The following is a 26,072-nucleotide window of genomic DNA, read 5'->3' on the forward strand; positions in this document are numbered from 1 at the left end:
AACGTCTGGTTTTTGGAGTCACCACGACGAAGATGCTTCTGTTTATTGTTTAAAAGTACTGCATGTTGCTAAGAGGCACTCAGTGTTCACATTTTTTCCTCCTCGCCCATAAAAAGCGTACTCTTATTGTGTTACGCTGGCGCATTGGCTTCGTTGAAATGCAAGTGGCTTTTTAGGCTGCTATAACCTTGATATACCGACACCTGAACGTACGAAGTTTTCGTGGCAGGCTAACATTCAACAATGCGCTTTGTTCGCTAGCGACGCTGCCGAATACGAAAAAATTGAAACCGCGAGGTAGAAAATGCTGCTGCCTTCACTTAGACACAAAGGGAAGGAGTAATGTTTTTAAAAGAAAGCTGACTAGGACTTAGAAGTCAACATAACTTTTTGGTTAGCAAGGAATATGATTATCGTAGACGGTGGCGCATTTTTCCTCGCGGTCGTTGCAGCAGGCACTTCTCGACAGGCCAGAAAGTAAGTTTTCTTGCTCCGCCAACGCAGGTGCGCCGAAAGTGTGTGCGTAGAAACTTGCGTCATCTTCTATTACTTTGGTAGACGGGCTGCAGTCCGATGGAAGGTTCCAACCTCTCACTGATTAGAACTGACACAGCGCTATTTATGTAACCAAGGCTTAAGTAAGTATAGCGAATATGAACGTTCTGCATGGGGTTTACGAATTTGTAACAATGACAAAGAATCGAGTGTGACGTGCACGAGCGTTTCTTGTATCCCCATGACCTCCTTGACAAACTTACGTCATAGATGTGCCGTTGCCGGAGCTAAATGAGTCCAATGTTTGCTTTCACACAGCGGGGCTTTGTTGGCTGTGACTACGCTTTCTCTAATTACAATCTCACCATTGACTACTACAGCTACCAGAAGCGTTCTTTCATTCAGTTATCATAGCCGTTAATTGTTGGGATGGAGATGTACAACATAGTGTCATTGTGAAAGCATTGATAATAAATGGTGCTATAGCCCCCAGATATTAAAAGATATTGTGTAAGCTCTTTTGTATCACTGTATAAAACATTAAACCACTTCGGCGAGGGTACACTTTACTGTCGTCTTATGCCGATTCATGTGACGGTCAAGGAGGCTTTTAAACTATCTTTATTGCGATAGCAATTATATGAACACTCTCAGCTGAATTTTGCGCCAGCGTCGGTGTCAACGTAGGCGTCACCATCACTCACCATATATGTACATGTATATACATATATCAGAATACAGGAAAAAAAAATCCAGAAAAAGACTCCGGCACGCTGAATTGAACTTAGGTCCCCTCAATCGTGAGTGCGAGGCGTTAACAACTGAGCCATGGAGGAGCAAGGAGCAAATCCTTGAACGTTCAAACGGCAAGCTATTTATATCTAACTCTAACTGCTGCTGACGACCATATCGGGGGGCAAAGGTTGGGAGGGGGGGCGGTACTTTTAGCATTACCAGCAAGATGGCGCAACGAGGGCGCGTAGCAACGTCATCACGACGGGGCGGCGCGCGTTCTCATCTTCCACGCTCACTTTGCCCCGCGAAGAGCAGGGGGTCGACGCTCACTCACGCACCCTTATCTCGTGGTGGGGAGAATCGTACGTCTTGGCTGGCCTTTGGATTTTATTGGAACAATTCTGTTGTATTTACAGAGCGCACAAAGGTCACTCTATTTGTTGCACAGTGTTCGTTTGCGAAAAGAGCGCATTTTACAGACACAGTGAAGCAACAACTGAGACGCTTATTCACGTTTATCTGCACTTGAGAGTACGTTTCGTGTGTCGTTTGTGCGTGACAAACGCGAAGCACCTTTCAATCTGCTGGCCATTTTGCGCGTGACTTTTCAATTTGTTACTATTGCGATCGTTGCTTTGCCTTTGCGGCAAAGCTGTGACTATTTTTATTCCTAATTTTTTGCATGGGCATGCAACTTCATGAATAAAATAAGGAAGAACCAAGCAGTATTTTATATTATTTATTGAAGTCTTGTGATGAATTATGAGAAATTTGAGTAATTGTAATTAATTACTCTGAGTGCCTGCTATTTCTATTGGGCATGGCATTAGAACGTCCAACTGGTGGTACAAAGTGCGCATTGCGTTTACCAAAGTTTCTCGACCTACAAAGTGCCACAGAACATGATATCCACAATTTAGACATTGCAAACTATTGACCATGCACTACCTTGTTTTTAGTGTTTTACCAATATATAGATAAACCTGAATCACAGAAATAAAATTTTCTTCTTCGTCATATGTTCTGTTGGGGCCATTATGTCACTGAGTAGGGTTTCGACCTTTAGGCTATCATTTTTGGCACTCTGTTTTTTAAGCATATCTGTTTTGTACTTGTTCTTATTGGGTTTCCTTAGCTTCGCAAAGTTAAGAAAACCACATTTCAAACGCTGACATGTTGATGCGGCATCGTAGCACGACATCAAGGAGCGACCGTTGTATCTACCTGTAGGACCTTGAGTCGCTTTTCAGCGATAAAGTGTTTTATGCCACAGTTTTAGATCAAGTGTATAGGCTACAGACATACGTCAGCAAAAATTAACGCTACGAGATGAAAACGAAAGAAATTGGAAGAAAAAGTTGCGTTCACAGGAGTCGAGCCGATCACCTCCCGACCCGTGAAAGTAGCTAGCAGGCGTTTAACAAACTGCCCTACCGCCAAACCTTTTTTGTCTTTATCGCAGCATGTAATAATCAAACAAAAGCAAACACATCCTCATTATAGTTTAACGTCATGTTCTAGATTTAAGAAACGTATGCCACATGTCAAAAACTTTTAAAATGGCTTAAGATTACACTGGTTTTCCCTAACCTTTATAAGTTCATTATCGTAACGCAGTCATGCGAAATCATGCTGCAAGTTATGCTTTTGCACTACCGCCAAACACATTAAAGAGGCCGCACACTTTAAGAAAAAGAACGAATATGTGTGACTCTTTTCAGAGAGTTGTGATTTGCCACGTATACAACTTTATTTAAAAAGGCATGGTGACTCTCATGATGGATCATAGACGGAGCAATCTTGAACATTCTCCAGACCCTCTTAGGAAGACTTATTGATATGATTGATTGATATGTGGGGTTTAATGTCCCAAAACCACCATATGATTATGAGAGACACCGTAGTGAAGGGCTCCGGAAATTTCGACCACCTGGGTCTCTTTAACCTGCACCCGAGTTTGTGCACACGGGCCAACAACATTTCCGCCTCCATTGGAAATGCAGCCACCGCAGCCGGCATTTGATACCGCGACCTGCAGGTCAGCAGCCGAGTACCTTAGCCACTAGACCAACGCGGTGGGACATCCTCATAAGAAAAGTGGAAGGACTTTCATTCGAGGGATCACATTACCACTTCTTAAAGAGAGAGAGGAATCTTACCAGCAACACTCTACGTGGATCAGACGACACCCACAGAAACATTAGGTGATTCCACAGCTATTTTAGGCTACTCAATTGACCCATGCTTTACTTTTGTGCTATTACTGCTGTAAAACGTAAAGCATTTATTTTTTACATTTTAAACAACTACAATTTGGCATGTTTTGACCAGCGACCGCAAAGTAAAGACGAGTGTAATTTCAACTATATTTCAATAAAAGTCGTCTGAAGTCGGCACACATTTTTCAGCAGGGTATACCATAGAAACCGCGGAAAAAAATGGTCTGTGATTTCCAATGAAGCTAGTAGTATACTCCTAATTTACGTGCCTCTAAGAGTATAACCAACCTAACGGTGTAACTGTGATGTCCATAGCGTCTTCTAGTGCTAAACAAAATGCAGATATTGGCATCATGTTTCCATATGTATTCCATATGAATATAAATAAATCAAGGAGCCATTGAGGTTTGACAAGACTTACATTTGTGAATCGATATGTAGTCGCTCTTCTTCAACGTGAGCAGCCATTAAAAATAATACGTGAAAAGCAGAACGCAATATTATGATCAGAAAATACAATAGTGGTAAGAGTTCGGTACACGTACAAAATGAGTAGCTTACAAAGACACAATGACGGCTCAGAACAAATGCAAGCAGGCATGGTAATAAACCATGTTTTTTGCCGTTATCCTGCAAAAAAAACTTGCAAGTATTAGCTTTCGTAACACGTCACTTGGTGACAATCGCGCAGAAGAAGAATCGTACAAGAGAAGGCGGGAACCTGGATTCGCAATGACGCTGGTTACGCACGAATGAAAGCTCTTCTTTTGTGATCAATCGCTTCAAAATTCACCTTCATAATAACCGCGGCTTCGCGCTGGGATATTCCGACACTCAAGCGCATTATCTGGCAACCAGTGACATGCCGTGAGCGGTTGCTGACCGCGCGTTCTACAAACGCTAGTCGTCCTCAAATACTCAAACACTTGAACGTACGAGCACCCAAACGACACCCACAGTGCGCATGCCGTCTACGTAGACATCAGGCGTGGCACATGCTATAACTGCCGCACATAGCTCCGTAAACTCACTCCACTCGATTCTCTTGTAACGCCACACATTGTAGTCAATGAAGGCAGATCACGGAAACAGCGAACATGAACGAGGGAAAAAAAAGCGCATTGCGGCAACCGCAACAATGCACTCCGTCTAAAATTTTCAGCTTTTCACGTTACCGGTGAGGCGTGTCCAAAATTGAGTGACAAATACTTACGTGGTGGAAGTGTCACACTGCATCAGCACCTGAACATTTAGTCTTTAAAGCAACAAAAACCAATATTAGTTGTGTATTTAGCACCTACAGAAGCAGTACACTGCCCGTTAACAGGCGCACGTTTTTTGTGTGCGCAATTCGATGAGTATACTGCCCTCCAAGCATCACTTCGATCACGGAGCCTCGAGTGACCGTCACCGAAAGGCGAGTATTCGCTCGAGCACGAAGCTCACAACAGTACAAGACATGCAACCTGCGTAACGAATACAGCGCAATCCCCCCCTCCTCTCCAAAAAAATGGGAAGACTGGGAGAGGAAGCCTCTTTGTGTCTATCCGGATCCGTGGGTGAGCGAACGAGCCACGGCACGGGGCGCGTGGTGCCACCACACTGGCGCCGAACGGCAAACACGCGATATGTATGGCGTACACGGCGTCACCCTCATCATGGAAACTATAGTGAACTACTTCACTATAGCGGAAGCCCATTGAAACGGGCCTCACGAGAGTGCTGTGGCTCGCCTGAAAACGCTAACCCTCTTTTTCTGCTTCGACTTTCTAAAAATTGTCAATTAGATACCCGAAGAGTGGCACGATGCCGTGCCCTCTTTAGACCGTTTTTTTTTTCTTAAAGTGCACTCATGTGTCTTTTCTCTAACTTGTCGAAATAAATTATTGGGTTAGTTGCTGATTTTATAACAATTTTCACTCACACTATTCGTGGTTGGCGTGGCGGTGTCGCCGTCTGAAATCGGTACACTCACTCAAAGCGGTGCACTCATTCAATGTGGTGATTCAAATAGTTTTTCATTAACCAGCCCCGACGGTTGAGCCCCAAAACAACAAAGGTTTAAAACAGCTAGGCCATTCTTCTTTTTTCAATCTCTAAAGTTTTCTGCACACAGCGAAATTTCTTACAAGACTACCTATGGTATAATATAAATCCGTTATTGGTCACTTTTTACGATGCTGAAGTTGTATCACGTTATTAAGCTCTCTCTTTTATCTTGTATTAACTGGAGGGGGGACTACAACTGCTTGCAGCTTCATGAGAAACAACAGATGCAAATGTTATGTTTGCGCAAATTGTTTTTGTAGATGTGGATATTGACAAAATGTGACTTCAAGTTACGTGGACTAACCGATACTTCTGCCCTCCGGATGGTTCGCGGCGCACGAGCCTGTGTGGCCTAGCTGCGCACGACCCGTGTTGGAAAAAAAATAGTGAGGAGAAGGAACCAGAAGTGAATCCTCGGGAGCACAAGGAGATTAAGTTTTAGCTGTGTTATTATTTTCGGGCACAAGTTCACCCTGCCTACGTTTGTCTATTAAACGTGTTCATTGAACTGTGCGTTACAAATTTGGTGGAGGTGCGGGGTACGATTCCAAGCCCCTATCGAGTGAGGGAGCACAATCCAGAACCACAGTGATTTGGACCCAACGAGCTGACGGCCTGTTCATCAGCGCTGCAGTCGACGCCTACGTGGTGAGGGTCCTGAATTTTCACCTTTATCGACTTCCCTTAAAACCTCAACGGCTGTGAACGGGTACGCAGCTGACATGACAGCTCAGGTCACTCTAGCCAACATTGTAGTGAACCGGCCAATGCTACCAAAGGCTTTCCACGGCGAAAGCTACGAGGACGGGGAAGTCTGGCTTGAACCATTTGAACACGTCGCAAATGCTGACGGACATGGGGAAGAGCGCAAACTTAGAAGTGTTTACTCCGCTATGGAAGATAGCGCACGAACGTGGTAATACAACCACGAAGCTGCTGTCTGGTCGTGGAATTACTTACTATGGGAGCTGCTCGCTGCTTTCTCGAACACAGACCACGAAAAGAGAGCTGAAGCTGCGCTCCAGACAAGAAATCAGGGCAATATTAAAAGTGTCGCCATGTATGTGGAAGATATGTCTCGCCTATTCCGCCGAGTGGATCCAAATATTAGCGAAGACAGGAAGCTGCGCATCTGATGCGAGGCGGGAAGCAAAAACTCTTTGCCGGACAAATTTGGAGCCCACCGTGCACCGTCGCCGAGTTTTGTTCCGAAGTGACTATATGATGGAAAGGACGCTACAGTTGCGACCAAGGTTATACAACCGGAATGTGATCATCACTTTCCTGGACATGCTGCCACTAGTCTTCGGGAACAACATGGAAGCACTACGCGAGCTAGTGTGGTCAGTTGTGTGAGGAGAGCTCCAAAAGCAGCGCCTTGACTAGAACGCTCCAATGCTTTCGTTTCTGGCTGACGTGAGCCGTGAGGAGGTCAGGTAGGTGGTACTCGAACCTTAGAGCAACGAACAGCGAGAACCACCGCTACAACAGCTGACAAGAATGACGTATACTCATGTGCTACTGCGAGGACTTCCAGGACGTGCGGACGTCGCAGCGGCTACACCTATGCAGTACCCGATACCGCCGAGCACCCTGTAGCCAATGCTCGAGAGTAGACTCAGGAACGGCGATGTCTGGTGCACTCCTGGCAAGATACCGCTTTGTTACTTTTGTAGGGAGGCTGGTCGGCTCTACTTAACCTGCGACTACCGCCAGGCAGGACTACGTGGTTTTTTTGTCAATGCACCTCGACCACGAAATGGTGAGTGCCCCTTCAAAATTGAAGAATACGTGTCGAGTCGTCAAAGTTCAAGTGACTCCCAACGACATTAACCCCGAACAGCGATCACGGGGAGGTACAAATTGCCTAGCCCCCTACCTTCAGCAAGCTCCCCAAGGTCTCGTTCCTCAAGTCCGCGTCGGGGGAACTGGAGTCATTGACCTGTGGATGCAAGGGCACTGTCGACGACGCTGATGCAGAAAAACTAATGCGAAAAGACAGCGTTTGTAACACCAGATGGTTTATATGAGTTCAGGGTACTACCTAATGGCCCTTGTTCAGCATCCGTCACATTCTAACAGATGATGGACACGGTGCTGTGCGGTCTGAAAGGGCAGTCGTGCCTGGTTTATCTCGAAAATGTTGTAGTCTTTTCTGCTACCTTCGAGCAACAATTGCAAAGGCTCCGGGTCATGCTCACTGCTATCAAGTCGGCGGACTTGACGATAAAACCACAGAAATGTCATCTCGACTTCCGCGAGCTCCTTTTTCTCGGCTATGTCATCAGTGCACAAGGCGTCCGCCCAGACCCTGCAAAATCTCAGGCCGTAGCGAAATTTCCGAAGCCAACACACAAGAAGGCTGTTAGGCGATTTTTAGGTCTCTGCACCCATTATCGATGGTCAGTCAGTCAGTCAAGAACGTTATTAAATTATCCTGAGGAGTTTAAGCCACCAGGATGTCCACGAGCAACACTCTAGCAGCCGCTATTGTAAGCGGCGCCCGAGTCGGGGTGGGAACTAGGTGGCGTTCCGCCAGTTCTAGGGCCCTCTGGACTGCCTTTTGTTGTTATCTGAGACTAGGGCTCCTGAGTGCTTCTTCCCAGTCGGACTCACTGGTGAGAGGTCCTCGAGGTAACGCGGGACATTGGCAGAGCACTTCTGAGCTGTCTGGGCATTGTGAATATATGTCTCAGTTGTAACGGCTGAGTCGGCTCCGTGATTGGTACGTACTCGTTTGTAGCATGTGAAAAACTACCTCTTGCGCTTGTTCGAGCTTTGCATGTAGTAAAGGGTATTGGCTTCTTTTGCTTCGGTAGCAGGAGGTAATTTCGTTAAAGGTGAGTAAAATATCAATAAGCTGTTCGTCTGGGCCCAGCTTTTCGGTGGCTGATTGATCGTCGCAGCGGGTCAGTTCTCGCGCTCGATCATGAGCCATTTCTTTGAGGTTGGGTTGCTGTGGGTGTGCCTCTTTGCCCATGTGGTCAAGAAACCAAGAGAGGTAGTGCAAGCCCATGCAATTGCGTGTTTGTAGAATGTGGGCTGCTTCTCGAGCGATGTTGCCGCTTTCGTGAGCCTGAGTGGCAGCCCGAAAGTTTGTGAAGAAATGGGTGTGTGAGGGGTCGACCATCGCTAAAGCTATAGCAACCTGCTCGGCTATGGCGCTCGTTGCTAGCCTAACCGAGGCGACTGAGCGTAAGGCTCCGTCGCCATCTACTACCGCTAGTGTGAAGGTGGAGGAGTTATTGTATTGTGCCGCATCGATGAAGACAGTAGAGTTACGATTCGGAGTGGTACGGTTGAGGATCGCGCGAGCGTGGGCCAGGCATCTGCCTTTGTTGTGCTGCGGGTGAACATTTCGCGGAAATGGGTTTAACGTGTAGGTAGCGCGAACAGCTCTAGGGAGGGTTACTGCGCGTTCAAGGTAGGGATGTGGGGACATGCCAGCCTCACTAAGAAGTTGGCGGCCTGCCTTGAAGGAGGAGAGGGAACCACTTGGGCCGTGGTTTGGGCCTCGATCACTTTATCGATGTTTTTGTGCATTCCCAGTTAGTCGAGACGGGAAGTATTCGTGTTTGAGGTAAACGAAGGACTTTTTTAATGATTTTGCGCATGAGCGTGTTTAGTTTTATCTTTTCCACTTTCGTCCAGTTGTGGGCATAGGCGACGTAATTTATACGGATTATCAGGAACGCATGGTATGCGCGCCGAAGGTTGGCTTCTCCAAGGCCTCTTTTGTGACGTGAGACTCGCTGAATCAGTCGGAGCATGTTTTTCGTTTTTTGCTGCGATGTGTGTTATCGTTCATGCATGGCAAACAGTGGCCTCGATTAGGAGGCCGAGATTGCGTGGAGAGTCTACGCGGAGTATTCGTTGCCCGCCTTTGAATTTTAGCGCGATAAGTAGTTCATATAAGAGCATTAAATTAGGAATGCCTTGGCGAGATGGCCGGTATAGCAGCAACTCTGATTTCGTAGGCGACAGTCGCATTCCAGTGTTTTTGAGGTAGGCTTCCGTGGTATCGGGAGTGGTTTAAAGGGCCTGCTCTAACTCCGCCAAGGAGCCTCCCGGGCACCAGATGGTGATATTATGTGTGTATATAGCATGGTTATGCTAGGAATGTCGCGGAGCTGTCAGACAGTCCCTTCATTACGATGTTAAAAAGGAGTGGAGAAATGACTGTCCCATGTGGTGTTCCGTTGGAACCTTATGTATGCGGGTCGGATGTAAGTTGCGATATTCGAATATTGGCCTTTCGGTCTTGTAGGTAAGAACGAATGCCGTGAATCTTTTACCGAGACCAAGGCTGGCAATGGATTCCAGTATAACACAGTGGGAGACAATGTCGAATGCTTTATTGAGGTCTAGGACGAGTATGCCACAGACATTTCCCGTTTTTGAGTCGAAGATCTGTTTCTTTAGTAATAGCATGACGTCTTGTCTTGATAAGAGGGATAAGTTATCGAGGGTTCGTTAAAACTTTTTTACAAATCGCTGAACCACTGACCCAGCTGACGAAAGAGGAAATGCCTTTTGTATAACTTGCTGAACAAGAGGCTGTCTGCAGTGAACTGCGGAAGTGTCTTCAAAGCCATCCTATTCTGGCGTATTTTGACGAAGAAGTGGAAACCGATATCTACACGGATTCGAGCAATTTAGGTCTTGGGGCCATGCTTATCCAATGGCAAAATGGTCAAGAACAAGTCATTGCGTATGCCAGTCACACTCTTTCGAAAGCTGAGGTGAACAACTCTGCGACCGAGAAAGAATCTCTTGCCGTGGTATGGACTATCAGCAAGTTTCCACCATAATTATATGGTAGGCCTTTTCGAGCTATAAGCTACGAATATTCGCTATGCTGACTGGCTAATCTCGAGGACCCAGGTGGATGGCTTGCACGAAGGAGCCTGCGATTACAGGAGTACTATCTCACGCTTGTGTAAAAGTCAGGTCGCAAGAACAGTTATGTGGATTGCTTGTCATGTGCTCTGATTGAACCACCTGCTTCTGCTTCCACCAATGACGGTGAATATTTTGTTTTCTTGGGAGCTGTGACACCGTCAAAGTTGGCACATCATCAGCGATTCAACCCTGAGCTACTCCTCTTGATCAAGTACTTTGAAAAACAGTCTGTCGATGTTCCACGACCTTTTGGCCGCGGCTTCTCAGCGTTCGTCCTACGAAACAACATACAAGAAACAACAATGCAGCAATATTCCTGTTTGTCGTCCCTTCACATTTGCGACCAGAGATTTTGGAGGCTTGCCACTACAATTCATCAGTTGGACATTTTGGGGTAAACAGAACGTTAGCCCGCATCTACACTAAATACTAGTGGCTGAAGCTGCTTAGCTCTGTACGACACTATGTCAAAACTTGCCGGAACTGCCAAAGACGTAAACCCCACCGCTAAAACCAGCAGGTCTCTTTCAACCGATAGAACCACCAGAGGCCCTATTCACACAAGACGGAATGGACCTACTGGGCCCATTTCCTACGTCGTCATCGAAAAAAAACAGTGGATAACAGTTGCGACCAACTATCTAACCCGATATGCTAAGACAGCGACTCTGGGTAGAGGATCAGCATTGAAGTAGCCGAATTCTTCGTCTCCAACATAGTACTGCAGCACGGGGCTCCAAGCGCATTGATCATGGACCATGGAACTGCATTTACGGCCAACCTGATAAAATGTATTATGAAATTTGCGCACGCCAGTCATACGAAAATGACGGCATATCATCCTCAAGTGAATGATCTTACCGAACGATTTAAGAGAACGCTGGAATATGTTATCAATGTACACGTATATAGAACAGCGTACTTGAGATAAAATATTACCCTGTGCAACATACGCCTATAACACCGCGATGCAAGATACAACACGGATGACGCCATTCCAGCTTATTTTTGGCCGGCTAGTAACGACACCTTTAGATGCATTGTTAACTATTGACGAGACGTCCGAGAATGACTAGGACGTTCAGGACTACATACAAAGAGCAGAAGAAGTCAGGCAGCTGGCAATATACCGCATTCTTCAACAGGAGAAAACTGACATGCGCCGATACAATCTGCGAAGAAGGGACGTCCAGTACGCACCAGAAGATAGAGTATGGGTGTGGATTCATTCATTCAGTGTTTATTCAATCAACGTAATACAAAAACATGGTTACAAAAGTATTTGGACCATTAGCCTGTGTGGCTAGTCAGTGGTCCAATCTATTACATGATTATTTTATTACATGTCAGGAGCAGAGGTGCAGTTAATATGATTATGAATCTATACACAAAATCAATGACAGGGTAGCTTTTAAGGTATATTTTATGGAATTAAATACACATGACAGTAAATGCTAAATTGCTGCAAAATACTTTTAATACACAAGTGATAAAGAACTAAAGGCATACATTGTAACAATACAGAAGATAGTGGTACCACAAAACATTTGGCACAATTTGTGCACAAAAACTGACTGCGTTGAAGAATCAATACAATCGAATTCACTTCAGAACTAGAAACAAAAAGAAGGAAAGAAATAGAACTATGCCAGATGAGTCATAAAAAAGTGTGGACGTGAGCATAACTTTGGTTAAGAACATAAAAAACTTACAAAATGCATTTTACAAGTGAATTTAAAGTTGCGGGCAAGTTTAATTTCAAGTGGAATTGTGTTCCAGATTTTAGCACCAGTGAATTGTATTAACCGTTCGCCATATACATTCCTACAAGTAGGGAGGTTGAAGTTGCCATTGCCTGCATGCCTTGTGTTACGGGTCGGTGTAGAAAACGCACTCACAGGTAGTGGAAAATTGGTGTTAATGATAGAATTTATCAACACCGCGGTTTTATAATTTCGCTGAGACGTGAAAGGCAGTATCTGAGTAGATGAAAACAAATCTGAGCTTGGGCAACAAGAGGACGATGCCGTAATAATTCTTAAGGCGCGTTTTTGCAATCGTATGATCGGTGCTATATACGTTAGATAAGTAAAGCCCCATATTTCGCTACAATAACTGAGTTGAGAGTGAAATATAGAGAAGTATAATGATCGTAGCACATTATATGAAAAGTAACATTTGGCTTTAATGAGCGTGAAGCATGCGAAAGCAAGCTTCACGCTGTAAGCAAGCTTCACGCCGAAAGCAAGCTTCACGCGATTGCTGTAAGAATAGGTGAACTGTCAGAAAAACTGCTTCGCCGCTATTTCGGTCCATACAGAGTGCTCCGCCGTGTAGGCTCGCACAACTACGAAGTTATGCCAGAAGGACAGGATATTAATCCCGACGGCGGCATCGCACGGAAACTGTGCATGTTGTCAAGAAGAAACCTTATCACGACAGCCAATGAAACGCCGAGGACACAACGTTGTTTGACGTTAACGACATCCACGACGAGGGTTTGTGAATGACTGCCATGCAACCAGTTCAACACAAGCATCATGACGATGCACTCTGGAAAGAGGGGCAATGACACAATGTGACTTCAAGGTTCGCGCGCTAGCCGATACTTGTGCCCTCTAGATGGTTTGCGACACACGAGCCTGCGGGGCCCAGCTGCGCGCGAACCGTGTTGAAAAAAAGAACGTGGAGAAAGAAGCAGAAATGAATCCTCGGGACTGCTAGGAGATTCATTTCTAGCTGTGTTATTATTCTCGGGCACAAGTTCGCCCTGCCTACGTTTGTCTATTAAAAGTGCTCATTGAACTGTGCGTTAAAATGTAAACACCCACCACTACTTCCTTTCCGTGCGCAGGCCGGTTTGTGATAACAGGTTGATCTGTTTCTATACATCCTTAGCTGTATTTGTGTTTGGTTGAAAATTGTACAGTTTTAGTGTCGCCATTTCATTCAAAGTCAGCCGCCAAAACCTAAAATGTATACGTTAGTGAGCATTTTATTCGAACCTACAGTTGCAAAATATTAGGAAGGCCCTAGTGATTACTGTATACGAGCTTTCCTTAGTTTTAACGGAACCTACACCAATATACCGTTTCGAAAAGTAAACATTTATTCTTCCTCCTCGCATTGATTCTATTTGGAGTCAATTAAGACTGGCTTTAGTTGTCTTTGGTGAAAGTTTTTGAAAACTTATTGCAAATAAAATGTTGTGGTCTCCTATGACTCTTTTATAATTGGCCTACTTACTATAGAAAAACTATTCGAACAGTATGTGATCCCTATTTGTATGCGATTTTTGTCATCACTATTCAATTTGTATTCGAGTTCAAAATTCACTGTTTGCATAATGCTATTATTTACTGCTATAATTATTACCTTTCATTTCGACCCCATTTAAACCCAGGTCTTTCATCGGTACTACCTTGTTGTCTACATGCGGACTTTCTTGGGGATCGCGTTATTACCTTGCCTGATCGGTGAGCATGCTTTACTGCACAATACTCGTGTGAAAGTGGTACTCACATGGCATTCTCAAGGTAAAGTTGTCCTAATTTTATGTAATGAGTCATTGTTTTGGAGTTCACTAAGGTGAAAAGGTGGGCGTGTTAGTATTCCACTTTTAAGAATGGTAAGAGTGCACTGAATACGAATACACAAAGAAAGGACACACGCACGCATAGCGCTACATTTAACATTACTACGCATCATGACGGACATCAAAAAAATTAAATACCTTCTTCGTCAGCGTGATAGAAGGCATACTAACACACTTGTCACCCAACTTTTCAATCTCTCCTGCCTCTATTACCTCGCGTGTAAGCGGATTCCTATTTCTTGACAAAACCCCGCACGTGTCGAACAGGGGCATACAACCAAACTTCTTACAATGTATTGCTAAGAACCCACCTGCCCCGTTTTTTTTTTACATTGTAATGATGCTCACGCAGACGGTCATTCAAGCAACGACCGGTTTGTCCGACATAGCAGCGACCACAAGATAGCAGCAGGCAATACACGGCACATACAGCGCAATCAACAAACTAAATTTTGTGATTAGTTTTGCACACCCGATTTTCGTTTGCATTTCTCGTTGTAATCTCGCACAACCTTTCCAACTTGTTTGGCGCTGAAAAGAGCACGCGCACTTTGGCCCGCTGGGCAATCTTTTTGAGATTATGTGGACCGCGTGTACGAAAGGTAACACCCTTGTGCGATTCCCTTGCTCAAATAATCTCGCCGCATTTCGGTTTTTGTTTTTGCTGTCCTTCAAGATACATTTAACTACGTAGACAAGCAAAGCCTGGGGAAACCCGGCTTCCAGCAACCTCTTTCTTTGCTGATCTAAACTGAATTGGACCATATGGTGACACGACTTCGTTAGGGCATTCTTGAAGCAAAGCTTCGTAATCGCCCTCTTATCTAATTTGCAATGTGCTGAGTGGTAGAGAAGAAGGGGTTTACTTGCACGAGGTTTATAATGCCAGAAGGTATGATTGCAGTCGAACGACCGGCGAAGGTCCAGAAACCTCATGGTGCCATTCTGCGGAAGCTCATGCGTCACCCTAAGGGCTCAAGACAATCCTTGATTACTGGTAAAAGGCCATTGAACTCAGCAACTAGCCGCTCGGTAGGACAATCCACAAAAAACAAGAAATCATCTACATATCTAAATGTTCTAACTACCTTCGTACCGTTCAACCTTTCCCACAGCTTTAAACAAAGCTCAGCTAAAAACAAGTCACTCAGTCGGGCAGCCAGGAAAGAACCAATGCAGATGCCTCTTTTCTGCAGCTGTGAACAATCCTCCCATAAAATAAAGATAGAGTTAAGGTAGCCCGTCAGATGTTCTAAGAAATGCCCACATGAAAGACCAACCTTGTTTTGAAATCTAATTACACCATACTCATCAATGACTTTTTCAACAGAACCTAACAAATCTTAATGAGGAATAGAGTAAAACAAACCTTTACGTCAATAGAAAAGGCCTGGAGGCGTACGTCATGATTGACATTCATAAAGTTAATAACCTCTCCCGAATTTCTGACAAGGAAAGGGTCACAGATTGGTAAAATATCGAGGTTTGCTTGCAGAAACAACGCTACTTGCGTTTGCCAAGTGTCACATTCAGAGATTATAACTCTTAATGGCACACCTACTTTATGTGTCTTTGCCGTGAAAAACACTGTTAAACAATCGCGCGTTTCCTTCTCAATACTGCTGACCAGTTTATCTAGCTTCAACCGCTTACACAGTTTCTTAACCTCACTTCTTATTTTTGAAAGACACGCATTACTGCGACTGTCAAAGACCACAGAGATGGCTTCGCCAGCCTTTTCTTGATACTGAACAGAGGAGAATACAGCGAATCCTCCCTCTTTGTCCGCAGGCAACACACACCACGCATTATCCACCAAATAGAAGCCAGCACGCTTAATAGAAAGTTTTGAATCGGGCATCTTGCATCGAGAGACGACGTAAACACCTGCTGAGACAATGCGGCGTGCTTCCTCTTCTGGCACATCCTTGGAGATGTGTCTAACGAAGGACAACAATTCATGGCGTGACTGTTTAGTTTCGACCGCAAACTTCGGTCCTAGAGAGAGGACCTTCTTGAGTGGTTCTGGTAGATACACACCCTCAGACATGTGAAGAGGATTTGTGAGTGCAGGATTTTTCGCAGGAAGACGCGTTCGGAGATACGCCAGCTCCCACTGCCATAAGAAATCAGTAGTCCTGTTGATCAGCTTGAGGTACTCCTGAAGAACTTTTCTGAAAGTTCCAGCCTTTTGTTCGCCTTGAATTTGTAGCTCCAGATACTGGCGGTGCAACCACACTTGCCTTTGCCATTCAGACTTGAGTATCTTGCAAATCCTCGAAGAATGTTCAGTCGAACAGAGTACTGAGCTCAAGTGGTATCGCCTTATTGCGAACACAGAACGTAAGCGAGCGGCATTTGCACTCCATGGCAGAAATTAATGCAACAGTAGCACTTGGGTCACGAAGAAAACTTAGGATAGGGCCCGTTGTACTAAAAATGAAGTTCACCAAGTTGGAAAGGTGGGCGTTTTGGTATTCCATGTCTAAGAAGGGTAAGAGCGCACTGAATACGAATACACAAAGAAAGGACACACACACACACACACACACACACACACACACACACACACACACACGCGCGCGCACACACACACACACACACACACACACACACACACACACACACACACATAGCGCTACTTTTAACAGTTTATTTTGGTGATCACAACACTACTTATAGGGCACAATGATGAGCACAACTCCTGCGCAGAAGTAACCGCAACATTACTACGCATCATAACGGACACTAAGGAAATCAAATCCCTTCTTCGTCAGCGCGATAGAAGGCATACTAACACACTTGTCACCCAATTTTTCAATCTCTCCTGCCTCTATTATCTGGCATGTAAGCTGATTCCTATTTCTTGACAAAACACGCACACGTGTCGAACAGGGGAATACAACCACACTTCTTACAGTGTGTTGCTAAGAGCCCACCTGCCCCGTTTTTTTACATTGTAATGATGCTCATGCAGCCGGTCATTCAAGCAACGACAAGTTTGTCCGACGTAGTAGCGATCACAAGACAGCAGCAGGCAATACACGGCACACTCAGCGCAATAAACAAACTTAATTTTGTGATTAGTTTTGCACCCCCGATTTTCGTTTGCATTTCTCGTCGTAATATTGCACAACCTTTCCAACTTGTTTGGCGCTGAAAAGAGTACGCGCACTTTGGCCCGCTGGGAAATCTTTTTGAGATTGTGTGAAACCGCGTGTACTTAAGTTAACACCCTTGTGTGATTCCCTTGCTGAATTACTCTCAAAGTAGGCAAACTGACTCATAAGTGAACTCACTCAGGAGGAGGAGGAAGGGAAGAAATGAAAGGCAGGGAGGTCAACCAGACGCACGTCCGGTTTGATACCCTGCACTGGGGGAAGGGGTGAGGGGATTAAAGGAGAAGAGAGAGAGAAGTGAAGGGCAACGTGTGTGTAGATGTGACCTTGTCCATTGCACGCTTATAAGCGGTCGCGTAGTCCAGTCGTCTTTAGAAAACTTAGCAATGCCCGCGTCGCTTTGCTGGCCTGCGACGCGTAGAGCCTTGAACCAAGGATCTTCTCTTCTAAAAAAGGTCTACCGTCTAGTGTCTCAAACGTTTCGCGTAGCAAGTTGCGTTCGCTCGCAAAACGTTCACATGAACACAGCAGATGTTCTATTGTCTCGTCCGTGTCGCACGATTCACATCGGGGGCTATCCGTCATTCCTATGTGAAAGGAGTACGCCTTCGTAAAAGCTACTCCTAACCAGAGGCGGCACAGTAAAGTTGCATCCTGGCGGGAAGGGCTGATAGAACTTGAAGCTTTATCGAAGGGTCCAATTTGTGTAGGCGGCAGTTCCCGACACTGGGGTCGCCCAGCCATGTTTCCGACATAGTGTTAGCGAACTAGTGAAGGACTCTTGCAGCGTCGGTTCTCTACAATGGAATTGGGGTTGTCTGGGCGTCCGCGTGGGCGGATCGGGCAGCATTATCAGCAAGGTCATTACCGACAATACCACATTGTCCCGGTAACCACTGAAACATCACGTCATGTCCTTTCAATAAAACTTCGTGAAGCACTTCTCTTATTTCATTTACTAGTTGTTGATGCACCCTTTGTCGTAAAGCTGATTGCAAACTCTTAAGGGATGCCTTGGGGTCGCTGAACACAGCCCATTTTTGAGGTCGGGCTGCCGCGATATAAAGTATAGCAGCACATAAAGCGGCAAGCTCCGCTGCTGTGGATGTTGTTCCATGCAACAGTTTGAACTTTATAGTGACCTGGTACGTCGCGATGACAACAGCACTTGTGGAGCTGTCAGCCGAGACCGATCCATCGTTGTAAATGTGGATCCTCTGGCCGTATTTTTTGTTGAGTAGCTACAATGTCACCTGTCGTAGGACCACTGTTGAATGACGGCTCTTGTTCGTTATTCCCGGAATAGTGAGGCACACCTGTGGTTGTTGTAGGCACCATAGAGGTGACGCTGGTCTTGTTGCTGGAGTGAAACCAAAAGGAAGGCATTCTCTATGGGCAGAAATAATCTCTGAAAACATCGCTTGTGGTCTTTGAAGTGGCAACACTGCAACATGGTGACCAGGAACTCGGCAGAGGTGTCTTATGTGGGCTCTCAAATTGTCAGTGGTGATGTATGTTTCAATTGGGTGCTCTCTTGCGATCATAATTGCCCCGTAGGTTGAGGTTCATCGCGGCAAACCTAAGCACACGCGTAGTGCTTGTACTTGCAAACTTTCAAGGATGCGGATGTTCGTCTTGAACGTACTTGCCGGTAACGGCAAGCTGTAGCGCAAAAATCCAAGAAACAGTGCCCTGTATAGCTGCATCATTGACCTTATCGATGTGCCCCAAGATTTTCCGCAAAGGAACCGCATTATATGGACGAAGTAAGTTAGCCTTCTCTTCAGGTAATTACAGTGGGTACTCTACGAAAGGTCCCTGTCAATAATCACACCCAGGAAGCGATGGTTCTTCTAATATGGAATACTTTGTCTATTGATAGTAACGGGGTATCGTGACATGGCTCTGCGAGTAAACGCATCCGATGCACATTTCTCCGTTGAGACGCAAAGACCTTGCTTGCGGAGATATGAGCATGTCATGGTGGCAGCCTGCTGGAGTCTTGCACGTACTTGTAGACGCGTTACAGCCCAAGTCCATAGATAAATATAGTCAGCATATATGAATATTAGGATAGTACTGGATCAAATTTCACGAAGACCTACCATCACAAGGTTAAATAAAGTGGGACTTAAAACGCCACCCTGAGGGACCCCACGTGAGGTATAGTAATTGGCGGTAGGTCCATCTGTGGTTTGTACAAAAAAAGGACCTTCTCGTCAAATAATCCTGGATCAATTGGAACATCCGACCACCAATTCCGACAGCTTCCAATGAGTCTAGGATGGCTTCATGGGTGACGTTATAATAAGCCCGTTTGACGTCGAGGAAGAGTGCCAGTGGTATGCGCTTGAGGCTCTTCTGTTGCTGGATAAATGTTGTGAGATCAATCACGTTGTTAAAAGATGACCTACCTCGCCGAAAACCCGTCATGCAGTTTGGGTATACGTTGTAGCGCTCGAGGTACCATTCTAAGCGTGTAAGTATCATCCTTTGTAAGACTTTTTCTACGCAACTTGCGAGGGCAATAGGGCGAAATGATGTCGAATTAAATGGTGACTTTCCTAGTTTGAGTAGTGGCACAAGTCGACTTATCTTCCAATCCTGGGGAACAATGCCCGCCTGCCATGAGTGGTTGTAATAGCAAAACAACTGTCCTCTGGCCTCCTGTTGAAGGTTGGCTAGAGTGGCATAGGTGATGCCATCGGGTCCTGGTGAAGATTATCGTCGGGAAGCCGCGAAAGATGCGTCAAGTTCTTCTATAGTGAAAAGATTGTCCATTTCGGAGATGCGGGGTTCTGGGATAACACTCTTAACGGTGCCAGTGGACAAGGCGGACACACGAGCGATTCACGTACAAAACTCATTTGGCACTTCAAGTTGGGTGCGGCCTAAATGTAGGGCTAAAGCCAAGAAAGGATGTCTTTGTTGTGGAGTCGAGCGCAGGCCACGAATAGTGCTTCAGATGCGTGACAACGGCTTTCGGGGATCCAATGATTCGCAGAATTATTTCCAGCGTTCCTGTTCAAGTTTGTCCAAACGTCGTTTGACTTTTTTCTGTATGCGTCGTGCCAGCCTCGAGTCGCATATTGCTTTCGTCCGTCTGTATCTCCTTTCCGACCTTCGGCGAAGCGCACACAGTTTTTCCAGTTCAACGTCGAAATCTGAACGCTTGCCGGTGAACGGGAGGAGACAAGAAGCTTCGCTCATTGCCTCTTTGATGACATTCTCTAAGTACTGGTCAGGGTCTTCATGGCATGTATTTTCCATGAGTCGCTGAAATTTGTACCAATCAATTCTTCGTATTGTGGTCCTAGGAGAGGAGTTAGTAAGACCCCTTATTCGCATATAAGTTGGAATGTGGTAACTCCCATGCGTTTCGATGTCTGATAACCAGTGCACTTGCGACCGTAAGTTTCTGGATACCAGAGTCAAATTTAGGCAACTGCTGTCCGTAAGGCCCCGCAGGTATGTAGGACTGCCATCATTCAAGAAACATAGGTCGTGCTTGGAGGGGAATGACACAAGGTTTCTTCCTTTAGCGTTGATCATCGAGTTACCCCAGATTAAGCGATGTTCGTTGAAGTCTCCAGTTATAACCCACCGGCCCATAGTTGTTGTCAGTATGCCTCGTAGTCAGTCTTGTTCAAAGTGTCTGGATGGTCATATGTAGAAACCAATGAATGTGAAGGACACTTTTTTCTTTTTAACATGAAAGCAGACATATTGATTGTCATCATGCGGTTGAACTGCGTGATGCACATATGTGAAATCTGTGCGAATGTAAACAACCACCTTGCTGCGTTCCTCGCATGTTGAAGAAAAGAAAGATTCATACCCTGATAGTTTAGGAGGTTGTTGCACGTTTGGTTCACATATAACTATTACAGGAATATGATTCATGGATATATACTGACGGAATGAAGAGATGCGGTATCTCAGGCCTCTCGCGTTCCACTGCCTTATCGACGCTTGTCGGACCTCGTTGCGGAAGGAGGAAATTGGTCGAGCCATGGTTGCTACTGGAGACTTGCAAATACTGGACTTAGAGCATCCAGTACTTGTAGTGCACTCTGAGCGAGTGGAGACTTCAGACTGCTGCACAGCTTTCGCATGACATCCAGCAGTGTTCGTAACATTCTGATGACTTCTGTGTCCTCCTCAGGCAGCTTGTCAGCGGCGGGATAGAAGGGTGTGATTGTCGATGTCCACTTGGAATTTGCAGGTGGCTGTGATTTTGGCAATGAAGGCCAAACTGATTCATCTGCAATATTGCTGTTCATTGGTTTGTTGACCGTGCTGGCCGCCTTTGGTCTGGGAGGCAAGGGCGGTGGAAGAGAGAAGTGTGGTGGAGCGGCGCTGTCGATGCAGCGTCTGCGGCATTCTTAGATGAACTGCGGCGACGATGACGCCTTCTTCGGACGGTCCTGGCAGCCTCTCGATGCGACTAATTGTCTCTGACCATTTGTTTCAATACCGTTATTTCTCTTTGGATTTTGGGGCATTTTTGACGAAGCTGCATGTGACCCATGCCAATTCGAGCATTTGAGGGTAGTTGCTTCACATTCATCCGCAGAATGGGCTTCCGCGCAACGAGGACACACCGTCTTAATAGAGAGTTTTAGTCTTGCGGAATGGTGCTACGTACGCATCATGCAAGCGCCTTGCGTTACGTGTCGTCGTTTGCCACTAATCGGCTTCAAGTACGCCGTAGTACCCGCGTACGTAACGAGCGAGAAGCGTGTTGCGCCATCTGGTAGATCAAAATAGAAGCACGTGTTGTTGACAGCCAACGTGAGCCAATCCAAGTGTTATAGCCAGATTATGGCCATATTTTAAGCCACAGAGCCGGTCGGTGCTTGTGTTCGATGTCGCCATTTTCCAAAACGAAGTCTCGCGCTGTCGCGAACTTGTTCGAGAGCGGCGCGATCCCCTCATACGTACGCACGCACGCATCTCATGCGTGCGTACGTGGTGGCTGCGTACGTAATGCGATACGTGCGCGTTGTGGTCTGCGCATGCGCACTATGCAAAACATGGTGTCCTTACGTACGCAACGCCGCCACGTACGCAGCGCATGCAGTACTAAAACTCTGTATTTTCGCATACGCTTCTCACGTGGCCCAGTTTCATGCACTTATGACACTGTAAGGGCTTCGGTACGAAAGGTCGCACAGAATGCCGAAAATGGCCCACCTTTACGTGTGAATGAAGAAAGTTGCCCTTCAACATGATTTTTAAGCAGCGTGAGTTTCCCAAACGGACAACTTTTGCGATGACGCTGGCTTCATTTGCCGGTTTGACCAGAATATCGAAGTCGGAGCTGGGAGTGGCAGTATCCACATCGTAGATGACTCCAGTGACGACTTTAGAGCTCACAGGAACGTAGGAGCGAACTTTCAATCCCACCAGCTCATGGACGTTGCGCAGTATATTATGTGCCACAGCATGTAAAACGTCGATGGCCAATAAGTTCTTACGCGTGTTCACTCTGATGTCTGTGATCTCGTTTGGCACGAGTCCTTCCAGCATCACCGAAACAGATTGCCTGTTGAGGCGCTTCATGTTACCGTAAGGTACCTCAGGAACAAAAGGATAGTGTTTGTCGCGGATCTCTTTAGCACTCTGTTGTTCAACGTACTCGATGACGAAGATGTTCTGACGTTCCGCCTCTTCGCTTTACGGCTCAGCACCAGCTTAAAAGAGAGTTTTAGTACTGCGGAATGGTGCTACATGCGCATCACGCAAGCACCTTGCGTTACGTGGCGTTGTTTGCCACTAATCGGCTTTTAGTACGCCGTAGTACCCGCGTACGTAACGAGCGTGAAGCGTGTTGCGCCATCTGGTAGTTCAAAATAGAAGCACGTGTTGTTGACAGCCAATGTGAGCCAATCGAAGTGTTATAGCCAGATTATGGCCATATTTTGAGCCACAGAGCCGGTCGGTGCTTGCCTTCGATGCCGCCATTTTGCAAAACGAAGTCTCGCGCTGTCGCTAACTTGTTCGAGATTGGCGCGATCACCTCATACGTACGCACGCACGCACCTCATTCGTGCGTACGTACCGGCTGCGTACGTAACGCGATACGTGGGCGTTGCGGTCTGCGCATGCGCACTACGCAGAACGTGGCGTCCTTACGTACGCAACGCCGCCACGTACGCAGTGTACGCAGTACTAAAACTCTCTAAAATCTTCGTCGTCTGAAGGCTCTTCGCTGCTCATTGAGTAAACAAGAGCGCCCTCGCTGTCTTAGTCGCTGTAGAGTCCCGTACGCTTCCTGGATGCGGCCAGCGCCAAAGCCGCCGTACCTGGAGGACGTGCGTGGAGGTCCACGTCCATATCCGATGGACACGGATGTGATATTCGCGAAGTTCTCTTTTAACTAGGCAAAAAAAAAGAGAACACCTACTGAAACAGCGATCCGCTAAGCCTCACTCACTCACTCAGGCTCACTAAGACTTATATCTGGCTGAGAGTTTTAGTCTGAGTTAGCCTGGATGAGCAATATTTTGGGGGCTCAGAGTCTGAGTGAGTGAGGATAAAGAACATTCACGTGATACCGAGTCCAAGTGAAATCTAACCATGAAATTTACTTCTTGGGTTATTCTGAGTGAACTCCCGCTTTTATTTTCAGGCAAACGCTGTAGCAATTAAACTTGAGCATTACCGTCAGACTTTTATCGGCTTACGTTTATACTAGTCTATATCTCAAAGCATAGCATTCTGTGTGCCACCTGAATAATATTGATCCGAGGCATGAGTTCTGGGAGAGAGGTGCGATAACCCGCTTCCCATAACTAAGGCCTCTGATGAATACACTCTTCTATTTATTGCCACGCATACTTGCCCTTAACAGATCAATACACTCTGTCACGAAAATATTTTAATTAAAATATCTCGTGTGACTCGCGCATTTTACGGAAATGCACTTACTCAACTGAAAGCCCTAAAACTCATCTTTCAAGATACAAAATTAAAAGGCGTATTGTAGAGTACTTGTTACGAAAGATATAGGTAGAACTTTTGTTCTACTGAATACCACGAGATGAGTTAATGAGAAATGTGAGGATGGGTGTATGTCATTTTAATAATGAACACACATTTTTAGTTGCCATTAGGATCCTTTAAAATCATTTTTAGGGTTGTTCCACTGAAAATCCAGGTTTGTCCAACGATATTACTTGCAAAAGAAGGAAATCTGAATGGGTTCTAGAGTGGCAGCTGCTTTTTGCGCGATTTTTATGAGCTTTGAGGACATAAACTTGTAAGTTTTAAGAAGATTTGCGTGGATTGGGTAAAAAAATTCCCGTTAAGTTGGGAAAAATTTGGTTCTTTTTGACAGTATAGATTATCGTCGACACTCCGTGAATAGTGTGAATGGGTACCAAGAGAACGGCAGTGGTTTAAACTTCATGGTTTGCATGATAAATGATGGAGCTGTCCAGTTTCTAGATTTGAAACCAAAGTTTTCATCTACACACTCTTCTTGACGCTACCATTCACTATCGCTTAGGCCATCAATAAATTAAGCGTAAAACTACTAAAAAAATGAAGCAGGATATTGCCTTTTTCTGTGTTCGTTCTGCGTTGTAGAAATTTTACCAGAATGGGTTACAAATAGGCTTCAATGAAGATGCTCAAAGACTAAAGATTGCAGGATTTCCAGAGCACGTAATTTCCTAGCTTCCAAAAAGTAGCGTAAGCGTTTGCAGACGTATAAACACAAACTAAATGAGATGACGATCGCACAACCGGAACAAAAAAGTACACGGTGATACCTTACTCATTGTTTGGCACATGGTTTGAAGAGCACAGCAAAGAATATGGTGTGGATGTTGTCTTTTACACCGCACCTACGATTGATTTGTGCAGTTTAACGTCCCAAAACCACTATATGATTATGAGAGACGTCGTAGTGGAGGGCTCCGGAAATTTCGACCACCTGGGGTTCTTTAACGTGCACCCAGATCTGAGTACACGGGCCTACAACATTTCCGCCTCCATCGGAAATGCAGCCGCCACAGCCGGGATTTGATCCCACGACCTGCGGGTCAGCAGCCGAGTACCTTAGCCACTAGACCACCGTGGCGGGGCCACCGCACCTAAGCTTGAGTCAGTTTGTGAAAAGGCGCAGAACAGCCTTGCAAAACAGAGCAAAGACAACATTAGTGTTTCTGATAACAGCTGCGCAACCAACGATACTTTCCACCTCAGAGATTGTAAGGAGATAACTGTCTATAAATATTACTGTCACGTGGAAAGACACTGGCTAGAGTGATAGATGCGTAAACGTTCGCTTCAGGGAACACGAACGTTCCCTGTCAGAGACAGAGCAATTGCGTCAGACAAAAAGCCATTCCCTCTCGCCGCGCGTTGTTCAGAATGCGGCTGCGCACCTTTGTTTAGCGACACCATGATGCTGTCATACCATACAAAGCAGTTAGCAAGAGAATTAATTAGGGCATTTCATCTTCAAAGGGAAGGCGACAAGTGTGTCAGCCTTTCGTCCATCTCACTCAGAGCCACGAAATTTTCGAACCTATAGTAAGCACACACAAAATGTGTTACGCGAGTTTATCTGTATCACTTTGCACAGGGCCCTTTTGCTGGAATATGCATCGTCAAGATATTTACCTGTTTTTCCAGATACAGTTTAGTTGCGAGTCAGCGCCTGTTTCGTCCTCCTCTTTTTTCGTCTTCATCTCGTGCTCGCTGCTTCAAGCAAAATAGGAATTGACGCCATGATCGAAAAAAATAATTTTATGCCAATGGAATCATGCATCTACTCACTCAGGCTCACCGAGAATAATGTTAAGCTGTGCGGCCGAGTTCAGTGAGAAAATGTTTAGTGAGTCTAACTACAGCAGAAACCACTTGAGCAAAATTTTGGCGAGTTCGAGTCCCAGTGAGCACTCAGAAGAAAAAAAATCACAGCATATGCATGGAGTGAAGATTACG

The 26,072-nt window shown here is 45.7% G+C and overlaps 1 protein-coding gene across 5 annotated transcripts in view; it reads left to right on the forward strand.

Annotated features, from left to right (window-relative positions):
* Positions 1-328: 328 nt before the first annotated feature.
* LOC119178655 (uncharacterized) overlaps positions 329-26,072 on the forward strand; it is a 40,048-nt gene continuing 14,304 nt past the window's right edge. Inside the window, exons 1-3 of one of the 5 annotated variants that reach the window (XM_075886457.1) lie at positions 396-477; positions 559-638; positions 13,804-13,876. In XM_075886457.1, the coding sequence (XP_075742572.1) occupies positions 13,834-13,876 (43 nt within the window). In that variant the 5' untranslated portion in view covers positions 396-477; positions 559-638; positions 13,804-13,833. The other 4 variants (XM_075886467.1, XM_075886463.1, XM_075886452.1 and 1 more) reach the window with 4 other exon arrangements.

Source organism: Rhipicephalus microplus, chromosome 1 (assembly GCF_043290135.1).
Source record: "Rhipicephalus microplus isolate Deutch F79 chromosome 1, USDA_Rmic, whole genome shotgun sequence".
NCBI classification, from domain to species: Eukaryota; Metazoa; Arthropoda; class Arachnida; order Ixodida; family Ixodidae; genus Rhipicephalus; species Rhipicephalus microplus.